The sequence below is a fragment of the Mycteria americana genome, chromosome 15 (genome assembly GCF_035582795.1).
Source record: "Mycteria americana isolate JAX WOST 10 ecotype Jacksonville Zoo and Gardens chromosome 15, USCA_MyAme_1.0, whole genome shotgun sequence".
Classification (NCBI taxonomy): domain Eukaryota; kingdom Metazoa; phylum Chordata; class Aves; order Ciconiiformes; family Ciconiidae; genus Mycteria; species Mycteria americana.
Genome location: NC_134379.1, coordinates 8,563,497 through 8,589,160, shown reverse-complemented (window position 1 = coordinate 8,589,160; position 25,664 = coordinate 8,563,497). Strand labels below are relative to the sequence as shown.

The window sequence follows — 25,664 nt, the reverse complement described above, 5'->3', positions numbered from 1 at the left end:
AGATTACTGTATTGTGGGTAACTGTATTGGTAGAGTTTCTGTGTGTGGGGAGGGAATGAAGTAATCTGTTCCATCAGCTTGTAGAACTGAACTAATTAACAGACAATCAGCATTGATTGAGACAGCTGCATTCTTTACCCAGGGATTGTAAACAGAGAGTCTTCACAGAATTGTTTTTACTGCTCTAAAGTGCAAGAAATGGAAATTGTATTTGATAGCCAAAATTAAGGACTTCTTAGTGACAGTGTATCATAGCAAGGTTGATGGTGCCACTGCAGCTAAACCTGTTGTTTTCATTTGAGTGTGATTAGTCACAGTGAATAGTGGGGGAATTCTATAAATTATCACCAAAGAAGTTTTTTATGCTTAAAAAAGTGTTTTAGCTGTATTTTCTACCTTAGTTGTGTTCATGGAGCAAGCATTGGCTGTCCGTAGTTTGGTGCACATGCTGGTAGGCATGCCTTTTACTGATTCCAAATGCCAGATTTGCCGTATTTTAAAAATATTTTATGTATGCCTTTGTTAATTCATGATTTTTAGAAGGTCTTTATAATAATTCCTGATAGAAGGTTTAGGATATGTTACTAGAAATGCTGATGTAAAAAATGGACAGTCCACATTAAAAATACTGTACAGAAAATATTACTTCTGGTTCTAAACTAGCTTGTAACATTATTAACATTAAGCATGTTATTTTTTGTTGTATGCTGTTAGGCGTGCTGTCACCTCCAAGCCAGCCTCCTTGTGACTGTACATCAGCTAATTTTACTTCATGAGTCAATTCTCTATTTTCCTCTTCATGTCACCGAAAATGAGCTTAACTAAGTCCTGCAATAGGTTGTTGGGAAACACCCAGCTAGAAAAGGCATTCTGCATTCCATCGGCCCTGCCTCTCTATTTCAGTTCAGTGTAAAGTGTGATACTTGTGCTGAACTGTAATCATCCAGATAAAATATTAAAAACTATAAAAATTTTCTGAAAGGCTTCAAGATCTGGCATTTCTGTTTAGTGGTCCAGAATATGTAATGCTTGCTATCGGTATTGAATGCCAGACGTACGTTTTACCGTTGCGTGTTGTCATGCCAAGCTGAGTCATTATTTGGGACTTAGATCTGAAAGAATACCAAGAGGCCTAAATGGGACTTTAGTGGTAGCAAAAACCTAAATAAAGAAAATGTTGCTTTCTTGTTTCCTATTTATATCTATAATTTTTTTTTAGAAAACATCCACCAATAGCATTTACAGGCAACTTCACAAAAAAGCTATATTTTTCCCATCATGGGAAAATGCATAAACCTTGCAGCATGCCCCGAAAGTCAACAAACTCGGACCAAGGGAGGAAGCATGTCAGTCAGGAGTCAAGGACCGTTCTCTGAAAACACTCTGCCAAATACTCTTCCTGCTTAAATTGTTTATCAAACAACAATACCATTTGTCAGTAAGTTTCTTCTGATCTTGCTGCTGTTACTTCTTATTTCTTGATACAAGTTCCCCATCCAGCTTCCTCTGCAAAATGCTGTGGTGCGGGTCCGGTGCCTGCTGCGGCTCCGGCTGTGCCATGGGCCAGGTACACGGCTCTTCTGCAGGGGAAAAAAGACCGTCGGGGAAGGAGCATGCCGGCATTTAAACGTGTCCCTTGATCAGCAGTAAAAGGGGCAGGTGAAAGTAAGCCTACTAGAGGGGAGTCACTGGGCAACATTCTCAAGCTGTATTTTGTAGGTTTTCCCTGGTGCACGTGCCTGTTGTTAAGGTTTTTAACCTAGCAACAAGAAATTCCAAGTTAAGACTAGCCCCATCTTTCCAAACCATATTTGTCGTGCATATGGTAGGATAGTTTCTTCATCTATTATACCACTTCTGCAATGCCCAAAAACACGAGAAGGGAGTGAAACATGAGGTGTTGTGTTAGTTCAAGTCCATGGTAATTTTTTTCCTATCCCTCAAGGAATTGCTGTGTTGGAATGTGGTTTTAAAAGTATTTTTAGGTTGCTTTTTCAGTGTGTATTTATACTTTTGTTGGTAAATATTTTATGTCCGAATGTTAGGAAACAGCTTAAGTAGCTTTCAGATTGGTGATGGCGTTTGGAGACTGAAGGATTATTGAGTGGTGGTTGTGATGGACTTTAGGGTGGACAGTTGGTCTGTCTGTAATGGTTAACCATGTCAAACCAAAAATAAAATTAATAACACGTCGTCAAAGGAAAAATAATTGTGAATTTTTGTTCTAAATGACACTTAGTGTAGTTAGGATTTGGGCAAAGTTAAAGAAAATGTGAGCAACGAGTTTGTTTTCATTTGGAGTAAAAACAAAACAAAAAAGTTTGAGTTTATTTTTTTTTAAACAGTAAGTTCCCAGAACTCACACTGAAACAAGACTCTGTGTGCGTGTGTATATTATTGATTTATTGGTGGCAACTTGTATAGCAAGTTATAAATCCTGGTCTGTGTTACAGTATGTGTCTTGCTTAAAGCATGGTCATGCTTCATTTACTAGCAAAGCTTAGGCTGAAAAGGGGAGTAACTAAATACTTTAAATGATGTAACAGAGCTTAGTTAAAGGGTTGAACTTTTTGTTATTTAAACCACTCTTTTAAGACTACATTTTACTTTGATCTGTGGTCAAAAGAATTATTTAATGTAACTCATGAATCTGATCTTACTTGGAAGTAAGACAAGACATTAGCTGAAGTTAGTGACGGGGTTTTATTACAAAATGGCAGCGTAATCCCTTTCCACCTGAACACAGCGGCTGCTGCATTAGTGGCTTGAAACAAATGATAAGAATAGTGCATTAAGCAGTTTGTAATTAATCATCAGTTAATTGCCCTTTTTTTTTTTTTTTTTTTTTTAAGGGCCAAAGCTCTTTTAAAATTTGTCTACAAAAAATGCAGTTTATGGGGCTTGGTTGCTCTGCGCCTCCTGGCTAAAACCTAATGATTTGCTGGTATCAGAAACGTGACCGGACTGTTGTGTTTTCCTCGCCGTCCTTCCCAGGTGCGGCTGTTCCAGCCCCGGCGCTGGCGTGCGCGGGGAGGGCTGGGACGGGGACGGAGGGGACGCCTCCTGCCCCGACCTGCTGCGCTCCTGTCGGCAGCGACCGCCGCGGAGGGGAGCGGGAAGGGCAGGGTGGCCCGAGTGGGACCCGGCGTGCTGTGATCTTGACAGCGTGGTTATGGCGTTCTCTGTTGCCACTTAAAAGAAGGGGTAATTTGTCTGCTGTAGTGTGGTAAGAGCTATGGTGAGTATGGCTGCTGGCATTGCATCTTGGTCAGCTTTTGATCAACGAACGAGATAGAAGGTCAAGCAGATGCATTTTACTTTGTGTCTTGCCTAGGCAAAGCCTTTGCAAGCAGCAGTGGGTTTCCTTTGGTTTCCCGGAATTTATTTTATTTGGCAGAAGAAGATGTAGTTTGATTCCCCACCACCCTGTAGCTGCTATGAAAGTCACAAATATTAAGCTGAGACGTTTTTTTGTTTCTTTCAAAGTAATTAACCGGCGTGTACGTGATTAGCTAACTTAATAGAAAACCATCAGCTGCATAGGGCAGGGAAGCAGGAGTTTAGGCGGTTGTAATGCAAGTTGGGGTGTGACTTGCTGCGCGGCCGGGGGACGACGGGTGAGCAGATTGCTCCGAGTCGGAGCAGCGCTTGCTGCTTCGCACCCTACACTTGCTATCTGTCTGAAATCCTACCTTCTGGGAAGCCTCGCTGCAACGACACTTAAATTAATTCGTTACTTTTTGGCCTTTTCTGTTGTAGCTATTGAAGCAACTAGTTTGAACTTTTGCTTTTAAGTGGAAGAGTGTGAAAATTACTGTGTGGAAAGGCTCAGTGAAGTTGTAAGCAGAACCCCACCGGGATGGGAGCTGCAGCAGGCTGGTTGTGGACGTGCAGCGTTTTCAAAAGCAAGGGAGCCCTCTCCCCAGCAAACACTTGCATTTACTTTTTAGGAAACTTACGTCCTTTGAAAGTGTAATGAACTGAAATGCAAAACCTAGCAGAGTGTTAAGTAACTGATGGAGTAGGTTTGAAAGGGTTTTTATTTTGCCAGGTATTGAAATGAAACTGCAAGGTCTTTGGGTGAGGTAATGGAAGGTGGTGGTTTTGTAATGCTGTAGGGACTGCGGTGCGGGTAGCAGAGCATCTGCATGAGAGCACCTTTTAAAAAAGCTTGGGGAGGAGCAGGCTTCGAGACGCAGAGAGCAGCAAGTGCTGCTGAGGTCTGGGTGACACCTTCCAGCTGGTGTGAGCTTGCCCAACACTTGAGGCGAATGCTTACCGCTGTGTCGTAGCGATGAGGTGAAAGTAGAGCTGGTGGGAACAAAGACAGAGATGACTAACAGTCTGGTGTAGGAGCTGAGGAGCATGCGGAGGAGGAGAGAAGCTTTGGGGTTAGGGTTGAGGACACTATGAGTGAAACCTGAACCTCGTTTCTGGAGAGGAGTGGGAGCGCACCGTGAGCGGTGCCGCCGTCGCCGGCGGTGGGCACCCGGCCCGGGTGCTGCTCGTGGGACCTGGGGCTTGCGAAGGCGTTCTTCAGCCCTGAACGCGCGCGGTTTTGAGGAGGGTGGAAAGAGGGAATAAATAATGCCAGAAGATGAAAACTACCTTTTGGAACAAATAGGCAAAGTTTCATTATTTTCCCAAGTGAGAGGAAAAGCTTGTTAAATAGATCCTACAGACCTTTGGCATCAAGGTCTTTATAGCTCTGGACAGTCTCCCGTTCTTTGCATTTTCTAAAAAGTTTTGAATTCAAGGTGTAGAAGAAAAGACAGGCATAATATTGTGTTGGCTGTGGTACTGGCAGTCTCTTCCCCTCGTAGTGCATTTGTAGCTGGCGTAGATACTCACGCGGCTGGTTGATGCTGATAGCAGCGCCCTTTGAAAAGCCAGTACTAGCATTCCCCTCTTGCAAGATTTTTTGATAGGCTTTCCCTGTGTTTGTGGTAGTGGCTGGTGTTATTGTGAACAGACAAAGCCACAACATGCTTTCTTTTACATTTCCCTTTTGTTTTGGGTTTTTGTTTGTTTTTTTTTTTTTTTTTTTTTTTTAAGAGCCTGTTAGTTAAGGTGTCTTATTGATAGCCACATCAGCACCTCCGGTTTTGTTCTGTCTTTGCTGAATGGGGTGGCCACCACACACGTTGACTCGCTGTCCAAAAGCATTGCGTAGAGCACAAAATTTGTTCCAGTTAAAGCTTGTTTAAAAACCTACTTGGAGTCAAATTACTTGAGTACACGGAAATAAAATGTGTTTATTGAAATTTCCTAGCTAATTCTGTGTGTGAAAGGTAGTTGCATCAGTTTGCCAAATGGCAAAATGCTTCTTAAGAAATATATTTTGTTTAATGCTTAGGGGTTTTTATTATTATTTTTTTTTTTTTTTTACTCCAGGAGTGTAAAAAGCAGGTTTTCTGGTCTTTGCTTTGTTATTTGTTCGTCATTCACTGCTGATTTGCAAGGCAGGGGAACAGCGGTTCTTGGTGTTGCGCGCTCGTTGAACCCTCTGATCTTTCCTTTTGCTTGTGTTAAAAAGGGGCTTTACGGCAAGGCAGACACGAACGCGTTTTACAGAAAAGAAACTTCTTCTGTTGTTGCATTCTTACAATATGTTTTGCCTTTCTGAGTGCTTTCAGATTGGAATTGGTCCTTGCTTTTTACAGTCAAAATAGATATTAACAATTCTCAATGTCAGCTTTGTGGTTACTTCCCTGGTCATAATCTAAAGCTTTATCAAGTGAGCATGCCTGCTTATTTCTCCAGAGAAACACATCAAGCTTGCAAAGCAGTTTATCATTTCTGAAATATTTCTGAAATACTTCCGTAACCAGTACGTAGGCTTCTGAACAGGTGAAAACTATGGGGTTTTTGAGATTGAAGGGTATATTGCCTAATACATCAGTTAGGGAAATGTAAAATTTCCCCAAGCCAAGTAGGCTGTGCGTACGCAGAGTTGTGCCAGGCACTTCTACATTGGTGTCGTCGTTGCACTGAGAAAGTTTCCTTTAATAGGAAATTAAAAATTGCAAAAAGCTACGTTGAGAGCTTTGATAGATCTGACAAATGCAATCCTGAGAGAAGATGAAAACAAAAATGAGACTACTGAAAACTCCTTTCAGTAGCAGATTATCATGTAGACTGGGTAACTGATTGAAATGATGATAAAGGGAAATACCTTAAATACACAGAAACAAGATTTCAGGGGAAATGGTTACTACTACATTTACTGGTAGAAAATTCCTAATCTACATGCAGTTGTGACTTGTGTCTGTCCTTGTAATAAGTAAAACAAGGTTTACGGTGAAAATGTGCTGTTAACATCTGCAGCCTAGCTTAAGGCTTTTGAAGGCGTAGCCTAGGCATTGTATCCCTGACTAGAAGTCTACCAGAAAAAAACCAGTCTGTCTTAAAGTTGTGATATATGTTTCTTGCTCCAGTGTAAGAGCTCTGTGGTAAACACAGAAGGGATTAAGTGTTTTAAAATGGGAGAATAACAAAATTTTGGGATACAGTTACATCGCAGTACTTGCAGATGATTATTATAGCTTTTTATAACTTTTTCCATGTGAAACACAGAAATACTGGTTCTAAGCAGAGATTGAATACTAGTTATGATAGATGATGTTAGAGCGACCTTTGGGGGGATTGGGATGCTGAAGCAAGTTGGTTTCTTGGGTCCTGAAGTACCTGTGTCGGGCAGTGGCCATAGCTGTCAGACACGGGTGTCTGAGATGTATGATCAGCCACGGCGAGTGTTAGGGCAGAGGAGCGCATCGGTGAGAGCTGGACATACGAACGGAGTCAGCCGGAGCATAGAAGAACGCTGGTTTGTATTATTTATTCCACTCACGCTACTTTGAATGAAACGAAAGCACAGCTATGGAGAGATGGAGTGAGGGTCTGTCCTCACCACCCTCGTGTTCAGGCAGCTTCGCTCGGGGCCCGTCTCTTGACGCCGGGAGGGGATGGGGACCTGCACAGACCCTGCCTCTGTCGCAGCTTTTCAGACCAGAGGTGATGAGTCCGATTTTGCTGTTGCCTCTCTTCCCTCCTGGTGACAGAGATGCATCGCAGTCACATACACCTTTCCCACCATCGCGCTCCCAGATTCACATTCCCTGTTGTATCCTTTCTGCTTATCCCCCGTTTCTTCCTGCAGTGTCCATAACGCAGAGGGTGCTGCTCTTGCCCCTGGCTTTGTTTGTCACACAAATTCTTTTTAGTCCAGTTTCACTCACGTAAGCGGAGCAGGACAGGAGTGAGCAGCCTTGGCACCGTGGGGTTCTCTCTGCTTATATAATCTCATTTTCTTCCCCCTTTCGGATGGGGGAAGAGACTTCATAAATATCCAAGAAAGCTCAATTTCTTTCTAGAATGATTTTCCCAAGTGAGTAGTTTTTGGGGAGCCCGTGGTACTCAACTTTGAGAGATGCCAGCCAGCCACTCGCAGGGCTCGGGCGGCAGAAGGGCTGGTTTGAAAAACCTGGTTTATAAACCAGTTACAAAAAGGGAAGGAGGACTTGGCGTGCTAAACAGGTCAGTTGTCAGAGTGGTGCAGATCTGCTGGCTAGGTGATTATCAAGGTAGGCATCTCGTAGGGAAAGACATGTCAGCCGTAAAAGAAAACAACCTTGAAACCTGCCTGCAACGAGGCTGGAGTTTCGTAATTCCTTGGGGTCAACCTAATTGTTGGGTTGGTGCCGAAAGGGGGGATTCCACCAGCCCCCCCACCCCCCCTTCCAGCTGTGGTTTCCCACCTGCCCAGCACCTTGTAGCTGCAGGGGGGGCCGGGACAGGGAGCTGGTTCAATGCAACACAAGTCAGGAGGGGAAAGGTGGGATATGGGTTTTTGGCAGGCTCGCTTTCCTGGCGTGGCTCCTGCGCAGCCGCGTCGTCGTGGCCTGTGGCACGGGGGTGACAGAGGCAGAATGAAGAGGGACGGCTCCTGGGGAGCCTAAAAGAGGCTGCAAATACTTGCGTTAAAGGAAGACAAATTCACTTCAAGTTGATTGTTGTTACAGTGGATAGCAGATTCACCCTCCTAGTTTTAGATTTTTTTTTTTTTTTTTAATATGGCATGAAAGAAACCTTTTAATGTTTGTTTTCTGAGGATTGCTTTTAAGGACTCCTGCACTTAAGAGCATCAAACTTTCTTGTCTCCTCTCTTCCCACTGCCTCCCTCCCACCCCCAATAAATCTGTTGAAATGCGTCAAAGTAGAAACCCTGGAGAGAGTTCTTTAGTTATCTGTGGCTTAAGCAGCGTGAACTGTGTCTGCCCTAAACCGATGGGACTGTGGGGCAAGGGGAAAGATAATGGTCTTGCTTGTTCTCTCTCAAAAAGTGCTCCAGGTAGCGACGCACTTTTTGCAGGGACGACTGAACAGCTGGTTTTGGCCAGGAAGTTTACTAGCCAGTGTTGACTCAGTGGAACTCAAGCTTCCAGGCTTTGAATCCTTTCTGTAGTCAGGTCACCTTTGAGCCCTGATTTCTGTTTGCTTTTCATTGGAACCTTTTTTGATTTCAAAAGTGTGGAGAATGATACTGAGACATGGTCTCCTCTTTTTCTTACACTCTAAAGGACACTGCAATATGCTTCTGTCTGTACAGAAGCATACCGTACGGTATTACATCTCCTTTAACTTAATATCTACTTGGAGAGTGGTTGCAAGGCTTGGGAAGCACGTATACCTTTGAGTGTTATACAGTACTCAAGTTAGAAATCTCAGAATTAATACTACTTACCCCTTAATACATGCTTGCTTGCAGAAATAATGCATTGGCCACATTGGAATTTATACAAAAATTGGGGTATCTCCTGAGGTCAAGTCACAAAAGTATGAAAAATCTTCCGTTAGTGTTTGTGGGTTGTAATCCTATATCTACTAGTAAGTTTAAATAAACGAAACTTGTAGTGTACATGGTTGAGATCAAGTAAGGAAGTAAAAAATAGTGATTTTTCCAAATAGTTTTGATTTGGGGCTTGTTAGCTATGACATAGCTTGAAGATTTAATACCTTGATTTATATCAGATCTTGTATATGGAGCTAGATATCTACTGCTTCTCCTCTGGAATTGCATCTTGCTGTATCTGTTGTTTGTAAATGCTAGGCAAGATCTTGCGCTTTTGGGGTTCAGCGTCAAACAGGTCAGTGTAGTTGCATGATGGCATTTCTCCTTGGCGATGTCGGCACCTGAGATGTCACATGAGGAAATGTTTTGGAGTGAGAAATTACCATACCTGTCCCAGAAGGAATTCTGAAAGTAATGGGAAGGTGCCTGTGGTAAGTGCGTTGGGGCACTGGTATCGATCAAGCAGTGAGGGCGAGAAGGTTATTCTTCAATTGCCACCTGACTCTTCTCTTCATAATAGCACAAAATATGAAATGTGATTTATTTTTTTAATCAGTTCTTCTTTTTCTTTCTTGTCTCTAAACTTGCAATTATAGGTCTTTGAAAGTCTCTTTTCCATTTGTAAAGTTGCTTGCTAGCACCCTATATTGTAAAACAAAGCATTTGATTCTGTGGTCTACTGAAATTCCCTCTTACTTCATGATTTGTGTTTTCTTTGCTTTGCTTTAAATGTGTGCTTCCTTTTTAAATATAGTTTTCCAAGTTGCTGGCCGTACCAGATTGTTTATATTTTTTAAAAGCCTTCTGCTTAGCCGTTATATTGCTCTTTATAGTACTGCTTAACCACATTGGTTTCTGTTGCTCTTTTTTCTTGCATAAACTTAGCTGGGATGAATTTCAAATGTGGTTTATCCAACTGTTAAGTATTTCCCACTTTTCTGCAATAGATTTCACATATGTTACAGAATTCCAAACCAAGATCTGGTGGACATATTGTCCTGTTTTTTTCCTCAAAGTCAGAAATAGAGGGGTTTTTAAGCATTACAGTGACAATATTTAGGTCACTGGCTCCAGCATGTTGCCTAGCTTCGAATCCATTTGTCATATTTAGCTTATTTCCAAGGATTAAGATAACTATGGTCTATATATTTATTAGGAAAAAAAAAAGTCTCTTAATTTTGTGATAATAAACCTAAAGGGGGAAAAAAGCATTGATCCTTTTGAGTTGGAAACCGCAGAGGTCAAACTGTGGAGTCACATGAAACACAGGAACATCCGCCCAAGTCATTCGAAGTTACGGGATTTACCCATACAAAAGCGTAACTGAGAATTTGGAATTAGGCTTTTTCACCGAGTGTCTAGAAAAAAATTCAGGAGCTGAATTACCTTTTATTTTTTATCTGCTAGTCCTGTACATTCTTTTTTTAAACTTGCAGAACACGGATTTTAGCCGGTGTCCCACAGGTACCCGCTGACTGTTGCTATTTCTAACACCTCTGCAAAACCAGGGAGAGGCAAATCTTTTGTTTTCCCATTTTGTTTCCCCATCCTGGGTGCCCAGTTCCACTGGGAAGCATATAAGACCTAATGCATGGTAAAGTTTTTATGCTAACCATGTAGTAGTAACCAAATCTGCTTTACTCTGACCCTGGTTTTTGTGTGTGGTGCTGTCAAGAGATGACCTGGTCAGTGACTTGACCAACTCTTGGGGATCTGGAATTAGACCCGACAGGAGGTCCCAGGCTTGGGTTTTTGGGTCTGGTCTGTTACAGGTGGTTGAGTTACAAACAAATGCCAGTGGTGTGGAAGGTTTTTTGAGGGAGAGTATTGGGTTTTTTTGCAGGCAGGTTGGAGGCATGTTGGCAGAGCGACATGATGAAGACAGCCATAGATGAGACCTGCTTTATGTCTTGCTCTAGCATGTTGTTCTTGCTTTTTGTGAACTTCTTTCTCATAGCCAGGTTTTTCTCCTTTCAAGTGAATAAGGGAAGAAAACAGTCCAAAATTCCTCCTACAAATTTTTGGTTGTAACTCCAAGTGACTTGGGGAATGATACACGTAGCTGAGCGGAGGGTTTAGCTGTTATTTTCTTAATGTTACATGGGAATACTGCAGAAAAGGAATAAACTGACAGGGAAGATAGCGTTGTTGGTTTATGCGCTGGTAAGTGACCCGTTCAATCCATTATGGTGACACTTGGGAGCACAGCACTGAGTAAAGAAACTGGGGTGGGGATAACGCACTTGGACAAAGCTGGGCAACGGTCTGTGGGCTGAGCCTGTACTTCAGCCTAGTAGAAGCTGCTGGAAGATAATCTGGCATTCATCAGATGATTTAAAAAAAATATGTTTTGGGGAGGAAACAGGGTTATCTGCTAATAATTTTAGAGGAATAGATTCCAATAGTAGGAAAAGATAATTTTGTATTCAAATAAGGAAAGACTTAAATGGAAAAAGAGCATTGCAGCGGCCGTATAGAATTCTATACAGTATGTCACTTGAAATTAAGAGCGACTGAAACGTAACCAGTCTAGGCTGAAGTATAAGGTTAAGCAATTTGAGTTAATCGTAATTTTTTTTTTCATAGAATAACTTAAAAAGGGAAAATCCAGTATCTTTAAAAAGCAGGCCTGTGAAAATAAAGCTGGCTTGCACATGTCCAGGATCTGTAATCTTCACTGGATTTGGGAAAGTACTAGGAGGTGTGTATTGCACGCCACTGCTGCTATCCTGTGTAATGTTGTGGTAAAGCCATGAATGCTTTTGAGGAAGAACAGTGATATTTGGTTGCAAGATGGTATCAAAAATGTTGTAGAACTTCATTTCGTGTTATTTAGGAGGTCCAATTTCTGGAAGCTTGGTGCTTTGTTTTGTGCTGCTCTGTAGTCCAGCCGTCTTGATGTTCCACATTGCGTGATGTACATAAGAGCTTTTGGTTTTATTTCTGTGAGAAACCGAGCTCTAACGATAGTTCCTTTTTTGTTTGTTTTGTTTTTCTTGACAGAGAGAGCTCGATGCCACAGCAACAATATTGGCTAACCGGCAAGATGAAAGTGAGCAGTCCAGGAAAAAACTTATTGAGCAAAGTCGCGAGTTCAAGAAGAACACTCCAGAGGTAAGGGGAAAAGCGACTCCAGTCTGTTGAGTTTCTCGCAGTAGTATATGCTATTAGGCCTACTTAAGTGCTTTTTTTCTCTTAATGGTTTGTTTCCATGATTTTCTCGTATATATTGTTAAGTCCGCCATTTTAACTAAGACTGCTTATCTTTGGCTTTCTCTTTAGGCCGTTTTTGTGTTCTGTAAATAATGAAATATGAATTGACGTTTTTAGAGGAAGTATGAACATTAGCCGTCAAACAGGCTTGCTCTAAATTTTGTAATAATGTAAAACCCGGAGAATTGCAAAAAAAATTCTTCTTCACTAATCCAAACTCTCTTAGCACTTGGATGTAGAAAGTGACATTTCGCTGCCTAAATAAATCTATATCAAGGGCATAACTTCAAAGATGCTCATTTTTCCATCAAAAATCAAATTAAGTTTTGCTGTTGATTTCACTGGAAATGCAACAAGGTCAGTGCTGAGCTCTTCAGAAAACTCCGCTCGGAGGCCGTGCGTCGCACGTAGCAGGTGGTGTGGAAGGGGTGTCGGGACCGATGCTAGGCAGGCCTCGGAAAGGTGGATATTCCGTGTAGGAAGCTGGGAGTATTTCAACTCTTCCATGCCCATGTTAGCAAGTGCAGTGTGTGTGTCTGTGTACATGTATGCATAATTGTGTAGAAAATACATGTAAACTCATTTTATTAACTGTAACGAATGCATAGCAATGTGTAGGGCTTTTTTTTTTTTTTTTAAATTAGTTTGTTTTGTGCTGGCCCCCCCCGCCCCCCCCCCCGCCCCCCCCCCCCCCCCCGATTGCCAGCAATCTGTTCATCCAGGAATGTTCTAGGGTTTCGAAGCCTGTTCCAGATAAGCAATACACAAGTATCAGTTCCTTCCAAGTATCTTCCTGGGAGAGAAGCAGCAGGCAGCTTTTCTAACCTTCGTTGCTGCTTCTCAAGTAGCAGATGCTGCTTTGCTTCCCGTTGGTACAGAGGGAGAGATGCTGGAGGAGCCCGACCCGGAGAGGGGAGAGGGAATGTCAGAGCAGGAGTGACTTGCGAGGAAGGGGGGTCCGTAACTGATGCCCCGAGGAGGCTTTGGGGGGGCAGAAACCCGTTTTCTTTGTTTGCAAAAGCGAAAATTTGGGGACTGCGGCTTTGAAGGGACAGAGCTTTAAAAAGGATCAAAAGCATATGGAGAGTGAATGGCGTAGCTTTGAGGGGTGAGGAATGAGTTGATTCCCTTTCCAGGAGAGAGCAAACTATTGGGAAGAAGAGGAGGAAGGAGAGAAGTGAAAGAATATGGAGGGTATAGGAAACTGTACAAAATCCAGAAAATGGACTCCTGGGGCCACGTTTTCAAATTGTTTGCTAGAAGCTCGAGTTCATTCTACAGACTTACTTGACTTTCCTGCTGCCTTCCTTTTTTTCCTTTAACAAAAATGACAGATTCTTCAGAACGTGGCTATAGCTGCCTGCTCCTAGCTGACAGCATGTTTGCAGATGTGTTTCAGGATGATTTCTTTTGGCCAATTTTATTTTTATGGAGCAGAAGGTTACTGTGGGGGAAAAAAAACCAACCCTGAACACTGCACTTTTAAGTGTGTTGTGAAGAGGGCCTTGGTAACTCAGTGGGAGTTGTGCAGAGGAAAATTATATACTCTGTATAGTTACTTCAAGAGATATAGCGGGAGAATGATACGCAATTAGTTCTTTCCAGTAAGCAAGATAGGGAAGTGAATGGCCCCCGCTGTTAAATCATTTGATGATAAGGTTTTAAATATACTTTTATAAAATATAATTCTGTAGCCTTCCGTATAATATTTTGGAAGAGAATAGAGGTGTTTCAGTCATTCAGGGACTAAGTTGAAAACCATGGCTCTGAACATCCCCAGTGTTCGGGGAAATTTGGATCTGTGCTAGATTCTACATCCTGATCTTGTGTCCTGGGACTCCTGTGAAACCACGTTCCTTTATAAGCTTGGATTGATTTTTTTTTTAATATATATACTTTCTTTCTCTGTGTCTCTGCTGGGATGTTCTTTCTGCAGCTTTGTTTCCAAACAGCAACACAATCTAACTCCTCTTCTACTTTCTGTGACAGAATTAAAAAATGAAAATGGGATCAAAGAATTAGAAGAAAGTGTCCAAACTGTAATGATAGCCAGCTGTAACAGACTTGATATGCAGTTATTGCCCCCAAGGCACGGAGGACGTAGCCCAGATGCACAAGGGCTGATAGGGCCACCCTCTCCTCTCCTGTCCAAGGTGCTCGGTGGGGTAGACGTGGGTGTTTGAGGCAAAAACTGAGTGAGGCAGCGTCCAACCGTCCTTGCTGGAAAACTTCACTGGTCTTCCTCGTTACACAAAAGTTTAAGCTTGTGCACTGCTACGTTCATCTTCAGCTGATTTCTGCACTCCCCCAAAAGAAGGGAAGTCTGTGAATACTTCCAAAACTGTAAGCTTTGAGAAGACAGTTGAAAATTAGAAGGCAGGATTATTAACTGCTCGACCTGATTTTTTTCTCAAACTGCAACTTTGTCTGAAAACCTACCCAATATGGTGAAAACATCCTTGAGGTGGACAGGAAACGCAGAGTGAGCCACTGGCATTTCCTAACTGATACATTTATGTTACTAAAACATCAAACATGCTGTTTTTAATAACAAAAAAGAGTTCCGTAGTAGAAGACGAGCTTGCATGCAGAACCGTTCTTCAGATAAGTAAATAACCCAGTGTACAGCTTAATTTAAATTTCCATGATGAAGTAACATCTTTCTTGGTATAAAAAAACCCCAAACCACAAAGATGGAATTATTAAATGTAACAATTTGTTTCAGAATTCTACTTTCCATTTTCTTTTTCATTCTGCATGCATCCCTGTCAGTGCAGTAGTGGTTTAGCCTGTTCCAGCATCTTTTTTCCTCTGCTGTAGCCAGTCTCACCATAAATCAGGAGACAAGTGTCGATTGCCTTGACTTTCCTATCCATTGCAGTCTGGGATGTCCTCTAGACTTTCCATAATGTCTGCTTGCAAGCAGCCTCCTGTGTAGCAGAAAAGGCTTCAAAAAAATTACTAATGAAGTTGAGAATATTTATACTTCCGTTTCTTTTTACTTTAAAAAAATGTGACAGATCTATTTGGGTCATTTCTGCCTTCCTTGCAAATTATCAAATTGCTGCAAAAGAAATAGAATATTTTCATGTTTATAGGAATGACTCTAGGGCTTTTGGTATTTAAAAATGTTAAAATACTATTTCTGACTTGGCATACTGGGAGATGACTCCGGGAAGAAGTATCTCATGTTTGGGAACCTTATGAGAACAGAAAATTTGGAGGTGGTTGTTACATACAGAACCTTTGGAAAGGGTTCTTAATTCCTGTTATTCCAAAAATACTTTTTACTTCCTCACACCTTCTAAGAGGTCACACCAGACCTGCTGCTCATAGATGTTTGGGGTATTTTCAGTCTCAATTTGTGTCATCCTGAGCAGCTACTGCAGAAGGCTGAGACTCGTCAGGAGATTACTTGAAACATCAATTTTATGTGACTGTTACTTGGAAGACATCTCAAAATATATCATGTGAATTGCCACCCTGCATCAGATGATTATTTTCTTACAGCGATAATTCCTGAACTATTGTCACTAACTGTGATACTTTTTGGGTATTCTAACCTCTGTGAAATTCTTGGTCTAATTCATCATGTCCTCATATGCCGATTCTGATGTGTATAAGCAAATGTTTGAATGACCATCTTTGAGAATTTTTATTTTTTAGTCTCTAAATAATTCTAGTTGCACAGGTTAATAATTTTTGGCACAAAGTGAAGATACTTCCTAATGTTGAATAACTTTGCCTTCGTTTCTACCCAGATTCCTAGTTGAGTAACTACTTTTACTTATCTGTTTCTGTTTTAAACATTGGAAAGCTTATCTTAACACTTCAGTGGTGCATACTTTTAAGCTAGTCAACAACCATAGTGAAAAATATCAGAAAACAAATAACTGAGTAAGCCTAGACTTTGTTAAGTAAGTGATATGTAATTGTTAAATACTCACGGAGAGGGAAGACAATAATACTTAAGCCTGTTTAACCTATAACTCTCCATTGCTTTCCTTTATGGTTTAGCCATGTAAACTAGATAATTGCTGAGCTATGTCAGTTTTTACCAGGCTCACCTGGAATGTGGGTCATTAAACTGAGCACAAGACAAAAGACCAGCCTGAGAGGCCTGGGCCAGCTGCTCTTGGGAAATAAAATAAGATACTAGTTTTCTAATGTGAGAGCACGAGCTCTGAAAAATCAGGCAGATGTGACACACCTGCGTAAAAGACGTATGTGGATCCAGGAGCTTACCCTGGGAGCCTGTTGCTTTGGTCGCTGTTTGGGTTTTTTCCTGATGGTAAGTTGAACTGACGATTCCTCGCTGTTGTTGCCCTTTATTGTTTCTGGGTTGCAAATGTACTCTATTGGCGAGATTTAGAAAGTCAGGATTACCTTTAAGTGCTCAAATTGACATCTGTATTTTGTAAAGCAGATTAAAGATTGGATCGGCAGAGTTACGGAAGGACGTGGGAGAACCTTTAGGCATAGGCATAGACAGCATAAGTATGTTCTCAAATAAATAGCTTTAAAATGCTCTGGAAAATGGAATATTGGAAGGTGCCAGAAAACAGAATAAATGAGCATATGAAAAGCATATCTTAAGACTGACTGAATGGATGTGGCTGCCTGCTGACCCCAAGCACTTTTATAAATAAATACGCGTTCTGCAGTGTGACAGCGATGTTGCCACCGAGGACCGTCCAGCGCCGTGCTGCTGTGTGTATTCCCGTGGGCTCGCGCGCGGGTGTAGTAGCCGTGGGTACAGCCACTTTCAACCTATTTACACCGTGTGTATCATCTTACGTGGCCAGTTCTGTGCCGCCCTGGTTATCTCTAACGAGTGACGTTACCTGCCGCTGTCAAACCTGGCGTTCATTGTTGCCCTTGTTACCTGAACCATTGCCATCGTCCCCGTTCCGCTCGGTTGTGTTTCTGCAGTGCCACCGCTGCGAAAGAGAAAGATGGAGTGTTTTTGTTACAGAATTTTTTGTTACGAAAGTAATAGTTTTATTCATGACATTACATATTAGGGTGATGCGCATTTTTAAGATCCATGGGGTTTTTTTTAAAGGATGGGGGGGAACCCAAAACACATTATAATTGCCAGTCGTAACTAACTAAAGGAAATGAACACAGTTATTATGCAAGGGCTCAATTTTTTTAAATTTAAAATTCTTAAATTCTTAGTCTCCAGTGTTTCTGGATCATTCTATTGAATTATCCAGTCTCTACAGGAAAAGATAATCAAATCAAGCTTAAAAAAAAAAGAATATTAATTCTGCTGGTTGAATTAGTCCTTGAAATGAGAGGAGTGTTTTTCTAATTGCTGGTAGTGAATTGTGGTTGATTCCAACTTTGGTCTGGCCTGTGTAACAAAGTGAAAATAATGACATGCCTAGGAAAACTACAGAAAATATACAGTCTGTTTGGAAATATTTGATGCTCTCGGTATCTGTGTACGTAGGGGTGAATATTGATTTGCTGCCATCTAGAGCTGGGTTGTTCTACTCCCCCCTTTTTTTTTTTTTTTTTTTAATTATTATTATTTTTTTTAATTTACTTTGCCAGTATGCCTGACAGTAGATAGTGTGTGGATGTTCCTTCTTCTCCTTCACCAGGAATGTATGGGAATCCTGTTAATTTGAGGTCCTGACTATGGAAGAACATGCATGACATTTATGTAAAATTCAGCTAGCATAATACAACTAAATGCAGTTAATACAATTTGTAAATAGCGGATGCCTCAGTGCATGGTAGGGCATAAAAAAATACCACCTTTCTATGTATTTCCTGACTTATTACTTAAAAATTACTTCAGGAAAAAGATGAGGAAGAGAAATGCTGCTTAAGTTCTCCCTTCCTTCTCTCTTCCCATGACTTTGAAAAGGAGATTTTAAGAGATTTTTGTTAAGAAGAAATGAATTTGCAGTTAGCAGTTTGTTCAAAAAGAATCTTTTCTATTAATTTGTATGACTCAAATGCAATTATCAATGTTCATTTAATAGTATTATAAAATTGTTTTGTATCTTTAAGAATCTTCATATATTTAAAACCTTAGCAGAATGCTACATACATAGGATACTGTCCTTATTGAGTTAAAACATCACCATTTCCTTCCATAAAAAACAAAATTACAAGAACAGAGAAGTATGATTTATCTTGCAGGTTTGGAATGAAGATGAATACCTCTCCTTTAGGATAATGATATTTAGGTGCCATGTCCTCCCTTTCAATGTTTTTATTGAATATTACCATTTTCTGAAGAGGTTCTGCTTGCAAGGTAAATAGTGTTTATGGTAATTTGTACTACATGGGCTTGTTATTTCAAAAGCTAAATGAAGTAGTATATTATTATGTGACTTTTTGCAGAAAAATAATATAATATAGCTCCATGTCTTAAAATGTAATCTAAAAACTAGTCTTGTGGAGTCAGGTTAAATCAGATCAAACCTAATTCTGGAGGTCCCTTATGCATGAGTTCTCAATAATTTTGTTGTCATTATTTAATACATATTTGACTTTAGCATATTCTAATTGTTAATAGGAAAAACATCAGTGTTTCTGACATACTTTTCTATATTATGCTCTCTTGCTGCCTTTTCACTTTATTGGAAGTGAGAGAACAATAAAAGAATTATAATTCACAGTTGTATTTTTCTAGGATTCTCATAAAACTGACCTCCGTTCTTCTGCACATTGACCATTCTCACCACTATAATTACTAGACATTATTAAATGTTTTTAAAAAATTGTCTTTATCACCCACAAAAAGCTAAGCCAGGATCTCTGGCAGATGGCATCTCCCCTGCTATTAGCTGTGCACACATTCCTCGGTCGCAGTGGTTCTTGCTAGAGCTCAGTGCATTGAGGAACAGCAAATCCAAGCCAGGAACAAACCTTTTTAACACAGAAGCCTTTATCTGGTGTACCTGCCTGATTTTCCTGTGTTGCAATATAGTTGTGAATATTCCCCCCACCCCTCCCTAAACACTGGGTCGGTTTGTTGATTGAACTGGCGTTCTCGGTTCAGTAAAGCTTCAGTTCTGGTTTGTTTTCCAAAAGCAAGCAGTCAAAAATCCAAAAGCAAGCAATCAAAATCAAAAATCCAAAAGCAAGCAGTTTGCTTTTCTCAGGAGGGAGAAGCTGGCAGCAAAGGCGGTAGGTGGGCAGCAGGCTGCTGGGTTGCAGGACCTGTAGAACTTCTTATGAGATAGTAGGAGTTGAGAAGGTCCTTTTACAAAATGAGGCCATATTTGGGGGATTATTGGTATGTAGGATTTCACAGATAGCTGGGGAGCTGTACAGCAGCATTTGTAAAGGTCTGAAGTCTAGGAAAAGAATTCCCTTGACCTGCAGAAGTAGTGATCGTGCGTTATATGTTACTAGGCAGAGAAGTTTAATTTGACGCATTTTTCTGAAACCACATGATCTAGGATACTTGGAGTTATTGTCTCTGTCTCCATTTTCTTTAAAAATATCCTTAAATAAATTTTCTACAACACATTTACCTCAAAAGTCTTTTTATAAAGCTGAAAACATGTGAGTGATTACTTTATTCAAGAGTTCCAAAAATGTTCAAGAGGGAGGCCCATCTGATGCAACGGAACGTGTTAGAGTAGTTGAAGAAATTAATTACTCTGAAGTCACTTGCTCGTAGTAATTTAGATTTATTTTCTTTAAGCATTTTTCTAGTTAAACGTGCTTGACAGTAGAAGAAAAATGCATTCTTCAAGCAACATCAGTTGCAGGTATTAGATTTCAGTCATGTCAAGGGTGCTGTATTTTCCACTGCAGAAAAGGAGAATAGGGGATATTTTGGGGATTACTGTGGTTTACAAAGGGACATGCTTGTAAGCAAATATTTACAGATTAATCTCTCCTGTTAAACATTCGATGCTACTCTGAATTTCTCCTGTCACTAAGAATGAAACGATGCAAAGCAAATAGTTTGTTTTTCTCCAGTTGTACTTGCCTTTGCTTGAACTTTCCAGCACTGACCCATTTGGAAGCCGGCCAGAGCGAGCGACCGGGGTAGGGGGACGGCTGGGGAGTGGAGGTCTGAAAGAGGAGAACTTTTTCAAGGTCAGAACTTGAAGGAAAAAGCTTGATCTTACAGGGCCTTTGTCGTCCTTCCTCCTGAAGAACGGCTGTAGTTTAAATAAGTGTGCATTAAGATTAATAACGTGATTTACTGAATGCATCATTGACTTTTTTAAGGGAAAGTATTTCCAGTTATTTAGCTGAAATAGCCGAGACTTTTCTCACTGTGGTACCAACAATTAACAGCCATTCTGTGTTACGTTACTGATAAAGGTAAGTGTAAAACTAGGAATGTATATATAGATCGCACAAAGGTAAGCCTGAGTACTCTCAAAGCAAGCCTGAAGTTCAGTTCCTAAATTTGCTTTCAGCCATTTGAACAATCGTTTGACTTATTTTCGAGATTCAGCTTATGAAAATAACAGGCAAGCAAGATACCTGCTCTTCCTTCCGATGTGTATTTACCAAAAGAAGAAATAATTAAACATCTTCAATTAGTACTTTTCCTTCTTACTTTGTGAACAAATACGCTGCAAACCTACTTCAGTTCATCCGCTGGACCACCTCAAAGTCATTCGCGTGTAATTAAAGGAGCGTGTTGTTCTCGTTAAAATGATGGTGGTGTCATGAATAACTCTTTTAATAATAGTTGCCAGTTACCAGAGATTCTTTTCATTGCTCTGACAGTGGATAAGTGAAAAGTTGGATCTGCTTGAAACAAGAGCAGAAGCAATTAATATGTTGAGTGAAAATGCTCACAAACAAAATGACTAGGTTACAGATTATAGGTGTAAGCTTTTCTATTGGGAAAAAAAAACCAACCAACAAACAAATACCCCAACTTTCTGCAGGACCGCTCTGTTATGGTCAATTTTGGGTGAAGTCTTGAGGTAAATTTTTAGAGGGAGAAATGTTTGTAAAATGCTCTTAAAACCTATTTTCTTCCAGAAATTTTTAGTATGTTTTGCTTGCTTAAAACAAACAAAAAAAAGAAAGCTTCCTGGTAACCATTTTTAAGTAAACTAAATGACATATGAGAATTAGAGTAGTTGAGAGTCATTTTTATTTTAGAATTCTTTTTGCATTAACACATCTGCAGTGTTGATGAATATATGGAAAAATGAAATTGTGCTTCTATCCTGCCGTGTCTCCAATGTGACAATAAATCAACTTTTTTTCCTTTTAAAATGTCTGGCCTTGTAATTTATGTTTGCATAACCCATTACTAAATTCATAGTAGGTGTTTTAGTTGGCAGGCACAATTCCAGGGATTCAGTGGACCTATTTTAATACTGAGCTTTTGTTACTGTTCATAATTATGTGTAGAAATATATGTATTTTCTTAATTATAAAAAATCGCTTGCTTTAGCTTTGGATCTGCTCTTACTTCCTCAACACAAATTGTGTTTTAAAGCTTTGAAAGAATTAGTGCTTTTTAGACTTGAAAAAAGAAATGGGTTTACCAGGTTGGTTTTTTCCATTTTTGAAAAAATAAAAATAAAAACACCAAAAAAGTAATGACGTGCAAAAAGTAAAGTTGTGATGCATCCCTGGTGCTATTTCAAATTTTTGAGGATTCTTTTATTTTATAGCCAAGTTGTAAATATTTAGGCCAGCATCAAGACAGTATGCAAATAAAAGAAGTTTTATTAATATCCATTATCTGGACCCTGGTAATAAATATGTATGACTCACATAGGAATAAACCCACCCGATAAATATAAAAGCCATACAAAACCATTAACAATTTTTAATGCACTTGCAGATGGAATAATTTAATGCAACTGTAGTTACTCAGGTTCCAGCTCCTGTAACTATTTCTCATCTGCTTGAAAGCTTTCGTCTGAAATACATTGCTACCATTCATGAGTCTACCTTGTCTCTGTTTAAAACCATAAAATTGTGGTTGCACAATTTGTGAAGCACTAATGCTTATTTATGGCTATATTTCTGCATTTTTTTTTTTAAACTGGCTTTTTTAAAAAGAAAGTTTTTATCGGAAGCTGCAGCACTAGGCTGGTGTTCAGCAGTAAAGATGGGGCGGGCTGGTCCACGGGGTTGGAAGTGAGCTTTGCACATGGGCTTTGCTGCTGTCCGATGCTTGCCCTAACACAGGAGTTCCACGCGTGCCAGTTCCTACAGCCAATTATACAGACCTGTACACTTTGGAGGGTCAGTTCATTGATTATTAAAGATTAAAGCTGTTAAGGACCAGCATGAGCACATGCCATTCTGCCTAAAAATGCTTTTGTATCTTTTCATGTGATCCTCTCAAATCCAGGAATCAATGAAAAATATCACCTGCTTCAGTTCATAAATGAAAGCAATCCGGTGCGTTGAATTGGCTAATGTAGACACAGCATCATCGCATCTCGTAAAAACTTCTATTGTGGTTTTCGAAATGTTTTGTTTCCTACTGGGTAAATAACCGTGTGTTAAAGTAGTATGAAGTGTGTGTCAGGTTCATCATTTCGTCCGAGTGTGGCGGGGGTGTCGGGGACCTTTTAACGGGCAGGATATCACAAAAGAAATTCTTGTGTACAGCCTGAATGCTGATAAATGAGCTGTTCTGTGAGAAGAGGGACTTGTAAACATTCTGGAGTTTTCAACGCTCATTTTAAACCGGAGCTTTCATTCAGTGCAAGATGGAGTGCTGGGAGTGCTTTTTGAAAATGCCCAAATGTGTTAAGAATTCTCGGTCCTGTTTGTCGGAAGTGATTTGAGCACTGAAGAGCTGAACTCTTACACGCTTTCAGTGCACTTCAGGGCATGTCCACACCTGCAGCGTAGCTTTGCTAAGTCTGCTGGTATGACCATGGGTTTCAAATGCAGCTTAATGTGTTCCCTGGCTGCTACCCTTGGCTGTCAGAAGCGTGCGGCTTCCTTTCAAGCTAGCTGGCTGAGCACGGCTTCAGGGACCGTGCTGTATTGCGAGTTCAAAATGCCAGATCTCTGAAGGCTTAATCAGACAAATTAACCTGTTGCTGATTATCCCCTTTGCCTCTAACTCCTGCTGACGAGCGGCTGAAGAACTGGAGCAGGCAAATAAGAAGCACTCGGTTTGCGGTGCAAACACGAAGCTAGAGGTGGGCTTGGGGCTGCAGTCACCTGCACCTTGGTGGGATGCAGGTTACCCTAAATAACTGCAGTGACCATCAGAACACCTATCGCGTGACTATCTTGAAATGCCGCCCACTGCTCCCTGTGCAAGAGCTCTCCTGGGCTAGGGGTGCTCAGCTGGAGGAGCTGGGATCAGGTGTGCGCATCCCCCTGGCACTTGGCAGCAATCCACTCTTGCTCGCTAGCAAAAAGCAGCAAGGGGTTGGTTCTTGCGTGTAGACAACAGGCAGCATGTGTGTGGGCAGTTCTTATGCTGCTTCTATGAGAAGGGAAGGAAGAAAAATGCTCAGATTTTTGAAATGCATTTCTCTTCCATATTAGAGATACAGACGAAACGCATTTCTAGCTTAAAAGGAAGAACTGACAACAGTAAAAGTTAATTCTGCTTTGGCACAATTTCTCTCCTTGCTGTTCTGCTCCTCTCGTCATGTGGGGACGTCTCGCAGTACAGAGCAGCTGGAGTCCCGCGTGAGCAGGGTCCGTCACCAGCCTGGCTGCAGACTTGACAGGAGGGGATGCTGATGAGATCCGTAATATCAATCATGTGAAGGCTGAAACTCGGCTTAAAGTTAAGAGTTGAATGTGGACAAGAGCACTGGAGCTGCGCAGCGCTCCCCGAGCGATACACCTTTAAACCACGCCACCTTACTGCAAACACCACGTTCTGTTGCCTACAGCGCGCTTGGTTCATCCATGCAGTTAAAATAAGGGCAGCGATAAAGAAGTGAAGTACTGCTTTGTTAGGAAAGGGAAGACTTTTTTAGCCCCAAAAATCAGGTAACTGGTTGAAGTAGTTCTTCAATTAATGCTTGATAAGGCAATAAGCCAGTTTAAAATATACTTTCAGTTACAGGAAAAGGCATACATTAAGCTCACCTGTTGAGAGGATTATCTCTGCTAAACACACTCATTTTACATGAGACCAAAATAGATCCTTAAAAAATTAATACTGAAATAGGTTTACAGCCGATAGAGAGATTTCCTTCAGACCTGTTTTGTGGTATGCTCATCTGCTTTTTCAGGAATTTTAAGCATTGAAGGAATGAAGTCAAAGCTGCTGCTTGTCTTTGAAATGGATGCCTCTTTGATAAGCCTCTGATCTCTGTACCCAGAGTTGTAGCAGCAGATTCAAACACTGATTGTAAAACTGGGAGACTAAAATGTAGCCACGACAGCTTCAAACACTCTGTCTCTCTGTCAGATTCAGTGCACAGGACATTGCCAGGAGTTAAAACGATGCAAAATTAAAGTAGCCTACTAAATTTACCTGCCATGGAGAATCCACAAAAGAGCTGCCACTTCTAATCCTCAAATTCGTTTCAAATTATTATTTTTTCAAATTGGACTCCCTGATCTCTTCAGCTCAAGCTGTTGTACAGATTTGAAAAGCTGTCTCTTCTTGTCAGATCACTGGTTTAATAATAATAATATCTTACATTTATATAGTCCTTTTCATCCTGCAGCTTCCTAAAGTGCTTTACAAGCTTTATATATACAAAATCGTGCAACCACCTCTTGGGTGGCTGGTGCTAGTCAGCTGGAGAAGCGGCTGGCAGCTTGTTACCCTCGCCTTCCTCGTTCACATAAAAGCACTGGGGAAAAGTAAAAGACACGGAGATGGTCCCGGTTTATCCCAAGGGGATGACGCCTTCAACTCCTGTGACGGGGAGCTAGACCCAGTACAGGGATGTTCTGTCCACCCCAAAACTGGGGACACGGTAAAGAAAAACCATCGCTGCGGTCTTGCAACCCCAGTGCTCGTTTTGTTTTGTGATTATTTTTTTCTTTGGTGTACTCTTAGTCTGAAAAATACCTCAATCTCTGGAGTTTGTGGGAGCAAGAAGAGTAACTTTGCATGACGCCTTTCAAAAACGTACATGTGAAAAATGCAGGTACCTTGAATATAAAGCAGTTATTTAAAAAAAAAAATAAATCCAAACCTCTACCTGAACATTCTTACTCATCTGTTTTTGGTGGAGACCGCTTGGACAGCTAGTTCTAACCTGTCAGTAAATGCGTTGCAATGGTTTCTTTAAACCTCCAGAAGCTGGGGATGATCGCGCAGAACAGATTTTTGTGAAATTAGTTCAAACTCTTGAGGGAATCATTTCGGGGAGAAAAGAGGTATTGAAGTGGGATGTGCACTGCTCATTAGTGGAAGAGGCACAAATGAGTTGAGGCACTCTGCACTGGTTTCTGAAGGAAGAAAGGGCAAGAACATATCGACAGCGGTTTAGACACCATTAGTATCATGAGACCAGTTTTCTGTAATGATTGATCTAGCTTTTTTTTTTTTTTTCTTCTGTTAGTACTTCACGTTACTTTTCTGCTTGGCTTCAAGTTTGCCCTTTTCAAGATCGCTGATGCTGAAAGGCAACTATATTTAAAAAAAAAAAAATAATAATCAGGTTTCTTTGTTCCTAAACTTAAGAGTCACTGACACATC

General features: G+C 40.8%; 1 protein-coding gene across 11 annotated transcripts in view; it reads left to right on the top strand.

The window, feature by feature from the left end:
* CUX1 (cut like homeobox 1) overlaps positions 1–25,664 on the top strand; it is a 287,680-nt gene that overhangs the window by 41,140 nt on the left and 220,876 nt on the right. For all 11 annotated transcript variants that reach the window (XM_075518105.1, XM_075518102.1, XM_075518101.1 and 8 more), the window contains exon 2: positions 11,855–11,965. In XM_075518105.1, coding sequence (XP_075374220.1) covers positions 11,855–11,965 — 111 coding nt within the window. The remainder of the gene's footprint in view (positions 1–11,854; positions 11,966–25,664) is intronic.